This window comes from Anoplophora glabripennis, unplaced genomic scaffold, assembly GCF_000390285.2.
Source record: "Anoplophora glabripennis isolate ALB-LARVAE unplaced genomic scaffold, Agla_2.0 scaffold1455, whole genome shotgun sequence".
NCBI classification, from domain to species: Eukaryota; Metazoa; Arthropoda; class Insecta; order Coleoptera; family Cerambycidae; genus Anoplophora; species Anoplophora glabripennis.
In genome coordinates this window covers 1-7,976 of record NW_019417926.1, presented here as the reverse complement: position 1 = coordinate 7,976, position 7,976 = coordinate 1, and the positions used below count along the sequence as shown (strand labels likewise).

General features: G+C 31.4%; 2 protein-coding genes across 2 annotated transcripts; one reads left to right on the top strand and one right to left on the bottom strand.

Moving 5' to 3' along the window:
• Positions 1-262: 262 nt before the first annotated feature.
• Positions 263-5,590, top strand: LOC111692529 (odorant receptor 45b-like). Its single transcript, XM_023456575.1, has 5 exons — positions 263-287; positions 336-364; positions 4,511-4,600; positions 4,660-4,815; positions 5,342-5,590. The coding sequence occupies exons 1-5, from the start codon at positions 263-265 to the stop codon at positions 5,390-5,392; spliced, it is 351 nt and encodes a 116-aa protein (XP_023312343.1). The 3' UTR covers positions 5,393-5,590.
• Positions 5,591-6,818: 1,228 nt separating this feature from the next.
• LOC111692528 lies at positions 6,819-7,546 on the bottom strand (the record flags this gene model as incomplete). The annotated part of the gene is made up of 2 exons (XM_023456574.1): positions 6,819-6,875; positions 7,391-7,546. Coding segments are annotated over 2 exons (213 nt in total), but the record flags the coding sequence as incomplete, so codon positions are not given.
• Positions 7,547-7,976: the final 430 nt, after the last annotated feature.

Sequence of the window (7,976 nt, the reverse complement as noted above, 5' to 3'; positions counted from 1 at the left end):
TTACGGCTTCAGCGCAAGTAAATATGTGTTGTAGAAGGTAATAGCGATCTAGTTAATTGCACTTGTCGCTCCCTGAAGGTAATTACAGTCCCCTAAAACTCTTCGAACAATATTGCATGTGTCTAATAGTACTGACTTCTGCAATGGTAAGTATATTCTGTTTTCCAATTTCAATTCTTTAAGACTGTCATGTAATTTTACAGGTATTTCTCCAGTCGATCCTATGATTATTGGAACAATTCTGACCTTGTTCATCCCCCACATGGCTTTGACTTCATCAGCAAGAGGTAAGTATTTATTAATTTTTTCCGCATGTTTTTTGTTTATATTTGCAGCCAGAGGTACAGAGATCTCTACTAAGTATGTAACTTTCTCTGTTTTTAAAGTAACTACGATATCGGGGACATTGTTTTGAATGAATTTATCCGTTTTTATAGGTCTATTCCAGTATATTTTAACTTTCTCATTTTCCAATATAGCGGGAGGTACATATGTATAGTATGGCTGTGTGCAATCCAGGAATCCGTGTTGTGCCGCTAAATTCTTGTGGATTATCTTGGCAACGTTGTTGTGCCTATCTGTGTATTGTTTCTGAGCCAATGTTGTGCATTGGATTGTGTTGGATTCTTCCTTATCGTTGCATATTCAACATTTGATGTTATTTATGTTTTCCCCCACGGTTCTCTTTCGATATGATTTAGTTGCAACCACTTGATCCTGAATCGCCGCCACAAAGCCTTCGGTCTCAACAAATAAGTTTCCTGCACGTATCCATTCCNTTTCCCTTCTTTATTAAAAAAAGCTGTAATTATTCCTATCCATAAAAAGAATGATAAGTATTTAATATCTAATTACCGAGGAATAGCACTCCTTTCTGTATTTTCTAAAATATTTGAAAGGGCATTTTATTTAAGAATATTAAGTTTTGCAGAAAATAATAATATAATTAATAAAAATCATTTCGGATTTAGAAAAAGTTTGGCGACACAAGATGCAATTTTATCTTTGTATAGCTTTATATTAAATACATTAGAAAATAAAGACAAATGTACATGTATGCTATATGATTTGACTAGGGCATTCGATGTAGTTTGTTAAGCAAGTTAGAAAGGTATGGCATAAGTGGTCCTGCGCTGAACTGGCTTAATAGCTATTTACAAGGAAGAACTCAAGAAGTTCTTTTAAATGTCAATGGTATTCAATATTTTTCACAACCGAGGCATATCCAATTAGGTGTCCCTCAAGGGAGCATTTTAGGCCCATTTTTGTTCTTACTTTTTATTAATAACATTGAAATGATTGCTAATACAAAAAGCTTTGTAACAATGTTCGCAGATGACACTTCTGTGGCGGTTAAATCGGAATCTATTGCGGCACTTAGTGGCCTTGCATCAAGTGTTGTGATTAGCATGCAAAATTATTGTAAAAATAATAATTTAGCTTTAAATGGCACAAAAATTGATCTGATCGTGTTCAATACTAAAGAAATAAATTGTAGTATATTAGTCCAATTTAACAACAAAACTATTCAACAAAATACTACAGTAAAATTTTTGAGAGTCCTCTTGGATTCAAAGTTATCTTGGTTAAATCATATTAACGAATTATTGAATAAATTGGCAAAACATTGTTTAGTTCTTTGGCGTTTAGGCAAATTTGTAGATTTGCAAATTTTAAAAATGTATTACTTTGGTTATGTTCAGTCTAATTTAAGCTACTGCATTATTTGTTGGGGTAACTCGTCACATATTAAAGATTTATTTATTCTCCAAAAAAAGATTATACGTACAATGACTAATTCAAAGGCACGAGATTCTTGCAGACAATTATTTAAAAGATTAGGTATTCTTACAGTTTATTCACTATATATTTTAAGCTGTGTTACATATGTGAAAAACCATTTAACAAATTTCATTACACGCGCCAATACAACTCAGTCTTCTGGCTATAATCTGAGAGAATCTCTTAATTTAAAAATACCCCAGCATCGCCTAACGTTAACGGCTAATGGCCCTTTTATTATGTCCATTAAATTATATAATAAGTTGCCAACGCATTTTAAACAGATAAATTCTTGTGTTGTCTTTCGTAACAAAGTAAAGCGATTTCTCTTACAGAATCCCTTCTATAATATTGATGAGTATATGTGTTGTGTCTTCAATGAGTCTGGTTTTTAGTTTTAATTTTAATTTTTTATTTTAATTTTTTTATTGCAATTTTTAATTTTTTATTGCAATTTTTATTCTATATTTTGTAATTATGTTCTATATCTTATGTCATTGGTCTATATTTTGTAGTTTGTCCTTATACATTTATTATCTGTTTTTTATTTGTGTTACATACTTTTGACAATTTTCGATACTTTGTGTGAGCAAAGTCTTATGAAATAAATATATTATTATTATTANGTTTTTTTTTTATCAAAATAAGAATACCCTCGGAGCAATTAAAATATTTAAAAAAATTATCCAAAAAACTTGATTTTGCCTTTTTTTCATCAATTATTATTGCTATTTTGCAACATCGGTAATAAATTTAAATAGTTTTTACTTACAGTATAAAATTTATTTCTAAAACGTTTTTCCTCTTCAATATTCTTCCAAAATGCATAGGTTCCAAGATATAAGTAAAACACTGAGATAAAATAGGTATTTTTTTAAAATTGTTTAAACATTTTTGCAATTTTGAAAATATTCCGGACGTCGCCCGGATCTAAGGATCTACACTTTTATTATGTGAGTTGTACTGAAGGTATTCCAGCAAAAGTGAACTTACCCCCTCTAATATCCAAGAAGTGGGATATTTCGAAAGATCCAACCTGGTGTAAGATTGGATAGTCAATATATAGCAAACTCGGAAGTCGGAAGCAAATATAAACCAGGGTCTTTCCCGTTCTTAGAATTATGTAAATTCTAAATTCAATAACAAGTAAGTTAGATGTCCCTCTAATATTTACAAATTTCTTTCAGAGTTCTTATAATAAATAACCTAACACAAAATTATATAAATTCAGATATTGCGGAATTGGATAATTTAGCTTCTTCGACCAAGATATCTTGCGTTATTTAAAAAAATTCAAATCTAAGACTACTAGCGGACCTGACGGAATTTCAGCACTTAATCCTTTGGCAGTGTTCTAATCTCATTTTTCACTCTGATATTTTCCGTTGTATATAGAAATTATTTAAAATTAAATATATTAGAGAACACACTTTTTGTTGACTTATATCTGACACGCGCCTTTAGGTAACGTTTGCCATCTGAATCCAGAAATGATCCCAGTTTTTCTCTCTATCACGTAAGCGTTTTACTCCTTTTTTCAAAAAATCATACAAAGTATACTTTTGTCCATATAAAGGTTTGTGTATTGTTACTATAAATCAAATCGTATACAAATAGTGAAGTTCTGCTTCAAAACATACATACTAAGATAAAAATGTACGCTTATAGCTTTACCTGGAGTGTCCAATCTGATGACAGTCTCGCTTGATGCTCCAACAATAGTTAGCAGTCATATGTATATCCCATCTACCTTAATATAATACCTCCATAATCTTGGTAGAATCGTTCGCCTTACTCATTATTGACTGCAACGGGAAGTCATCAAGATGCCTTTGTATTCTGTTCTCGTTTATTTCCAAGAAAGTCATTGATAACCAAGCATTCATTTGAGGTTTATCTTTAATGAGCTGCCGAGTTTGTGGACCGTCAGATACACCGCCTTTGTCTTTTCAAGAGAAAGGTTACGAAATGCAAAAATAAGATACTTGAAACAGTTCCCTTCAGTTGGTAGAGCTTTGACGAATTGCTTCATTAGATTCAGTTTTCAATGCAGAGGTGGGAATATAATATTCGTTCTGTCAACAAGTGGCTCATGAAGAATGTTCGGATCACCAGATTTGAGGTCCAATCTTAAAGGCCAATTTGACTCCACCCAATTCTTCACACGAGCTCTGCTGTCCCACAGAGAAAACAGGAATTTTGCTTGACAGTGCAATGACTTACTTTATGTCTCCATAATCTTCACGAAAATAAACTGAATGGTCAATTGGAATGGCATCTAATGATTGGTTAATCAAAAACAGAATGTACCTCAATTCACTACATATTGACAATCTTGAAAAGGTTCAGTGCCGTTAAGACTATTCGATTTGATGGTGATACCCTCCTTTCCTCAGTCGGTTCTGTTGGATCGCTTTCAATTTATTTCACTTGTTAATGGACGTAATATTAGAAAGAATTACCCGCTACACAACATTTGCAATATTTATAATAAAGGGTTGACTTCTACTGGCCTTTTTTCCTTTAACTTAGCTCATATTAAGAAAATTTTATAAAGTATTATATCTCATTTGTTTGAATTTTTTTGTGTATATCATTCAGTTATATAATTTTTCACGCTATAAGTATCTGCTCAACTTTCCGTTTTCTAAGACCATCATTATTGAACCTGAAGTTCAATTTATTAAAAGATTCTTTAATTTTGCTTTTTTTATACAATATGTTTTAGACCAAACCCATAGGATCCTTTACATTTTTGATAGCTTGGCTAATTGCCGTATTTTCTTATTGCCATGCAGGTCAAAGGATCAAAGACAAGGTTGGTAGACTAATTTCCATGAAAACTTAAAAAAGTTAATAAAGACCATGCTTTTGTAGACTATATCCATCGGTGATGCATTATATGAATCCAAGTGGTACAATGCCGATAATGAGACTATGAAAGATGTGCAGTTCATATTAATGAGATGTCGAAAGCCGATATGCTATGAAGCGATACCTCTGGGAATAACCGATTACCCCTTTTATTTTATGGTAAAAACTGAAATTGTCTTACGTTTATAATGCGTTACTTTTACTTACATTCCATAAGCAAAAGATGTTGCGAAATGGAAAGTTCAAATTTACAACAGAATATTAATAGCAGATATGATAGGCAAAGGCATTTTCGGTATACAGGATCGTGTAACTTTTGTATTTCACATTCTTTAAAAACAAAAAAGTTAATGGGGGAGGTCAAATTATAGTGAATCATCCTGTACATCTCAAGGCAACTTTTAAAATCATAATTGTTTTCCTGGAAGTACAGTCTACTTAGAAAATTGTACTTTTTCGATGTAATTTACCTTGCTCTTTCTAGCATGGAAGTATTGTTAAAAAAATAACCTTGAAATCGTTCAAAATTATTACGTACCAAATTTGGATCAGAACGTTAACATCGGAAACGTTTTTTACACTTTCTTAGCACTCTTAAAAAATAAATCGGAAATAAAAAATAATTATATCCCTTTTATTGTTCTAGGTGCATTGTTCAATTGTTTATTAATCTATTTAATTTCAGATGATCAAAACTGGATATTCTTATTTCACATTGTTAAACCAGTCTACATAGATGTGAATGGTATTGCTTTCGGAAATTGACACAACAAATAAAACACAATTTAGAAATAGCGATCTTTGATTTCACCATAAGCAACCGATTATTCCCTATTGGAATATGTACTTCTAAACAAAAAGGCAAGATGGAACACCATAAATTTTCAACAGATTTTCATTTATATGTAGATTTATAAAGCAATAAAAATCTAGCAGTAGCAAGTATTAACTTTTCTTCTTCAGCTGTTTCGATATCAATTTTTTCAAATACAAGTTTCCACTAATTGAACTTTTGAGTATCTCAAAAAAGTCGTTTTAAAAATAACACAAACACGCATAAAAGTTTATTCTTTTGATCAGACCCTGGTATTGGCATGTTTTAAGATCCATTGAACATGAATCTGAAGTCAATTTGGCGTTAGCACTCATACCGGAAAGGTATCCGATTTAGGGTAAAAGTATTCGGTAGTTTTCTTTTAACAAGGCAATTGTCTGTTGTCTTCAAAAGTAGTCCACCATCATATTCATATGTCCCACTTACCCTGACACCGTTTTTCCATTTCCTTTAAAGAAGAAAACTTTTTCGAGGAAGATGAAGAGGAAGACGAGAAGGAATACGAAGCAATGACAAGGAAATTGATTTATTTTATTTTTATACATATACCATGGCATTTAAAGAAACATCCGCAAACGTTTAATCAGAGTGAGTTAAATGATGTTACTCTAAGTTTACCAAGTACTAAGTATATATATAAATAAACAATAAATCCATTTCCTTGTCATCGTTTCGTATTCCTTCTCGTCTTCCTCTTTATCTTCCTCGCGAAACTTTCTTCTTTAAAGGAAATGGAAAAACGGTATCAGGGTAAGTGGGACATGAATATGATGGTGGACTACTTTTAGAAACAAAAGAGCTCCCTACAGAAAAATGCGTTTCCGGTATATTCTTGGTATATACTTTCCCAGTATATTCTTGAAACAGCCTATATTATGAATTTAGTGAATATTTTCTCGAAAATGGCGGGGTGCTAACGCCAAAATGGCTTCAGATTCGTTTTCAATGGATCTTAAAACATGCCAATAACAGGAATCAAAAGAATAAACCTTTTTGTGTTATTTTTAAAACGATTTATTTAGAGATACTCAAAAGTTCAATTAGTGGGAACTTGTATTCGAAAAAATTGATATCAAAACAGATAATTCTGTTTTGGATAAAAATTGTGCCACCTAAAAGCTGAAGAAGAAAAGTTAATATTTGCTACTGCTAGATTTTTATTGCTTTATACATATAAATGAAAATCTGTTGCAAAGTTTTGGTGTTCCATCTTGACTTTTTGTTTAGATGTATTCGAATAGGAAATAATCACTTGCTTATGGTGAAATCTAAGCGTATTTCTAAATTGTGTTTTATTTGTTGTATCAATTTCCGAAAGCAATACCATTCACATCTGTGTAGACTGGTTTAACAATGTGAAATAAGAATATCCAGTTTTGATCATCTGAAATTAAATAGATTAGTAAACAATTGAACAATGCACCTAGAACAATAAAAGGGACATAATTATTTTTTATTTCCAATTTATTTTTTAAGAGTGTAAAAAACGTTTCCGATGTTAACGTTCTGATCCAAATTTGGTACGTAATAATTTTGAACGATTTCAAGGTTATTTTTTTAACAATACTTCCATGCTAGAAAGAGCAAGGTAAATTACATCGAAAAAGTACAATTTTCTAAGTAGACTGTACTTCCAGGAAAACAATTATGATTTTAAAAGTTGCCTTGAGATGTACAGGATGATTCACTATAATTTGACCTCCCCCATTAACTTTTTTGTTTTTAAAGAATGTGAAATACAAAAGTTACACGATCCTGTATACCGAAAATGCCTTTGCCTATCATATCTGCTATTAATATTCTGTTGTAAATTTGAACTTTCCATTTCGCAACATCTTTTGCTTATGGAATGTAAGTAAAAGTAACGCATTATAAACGTAAGACAATTTCAGTTTTTACCATAAAATAAAAGGGGTAATCGGTTATTCCCAGAGGTATCGCTTCATAGCATATCGGCTTTCGACATCTCATTAATATGAACTGCACATCTTTCATAGTCTCATTATCGGCATTGTACCACTTGGATTCATATAATGCATCACCGATGGATATAGTCTACAAAAGCATGGTCTTTATTAACTNATCAAAGATCGCTATTTCTAAATTGTGTTTTATTTGTTGTGTCAATTTCCGAAAGCAATACCATTCACATCTATGTAGACTGGTTTAACAATGTGAAATAAGAATATCCAGTTTTGATCATCTGAAATTAAATAGATTAATAAACAATTGAACAATGCACCTAGAACAATAAAAGGGAGATAATTATTTTTTATTTCCAATTTATTTTTTAAGAGTGTAAAAAACGTTTCCGATGTTAACGTTTTGGTCCAAATTTGGTACGTACTAATTTTGCACGATTTCAAGGTTATTTTTTTAACAATACTTGTATGCTAGAAAGAGCAAGGTAAATTACATCGAAAAAGTACAATTTTCTAAGTAGACTGTACTTCCAGGAAAACAATTATGATTTTAAAAGTTGCCT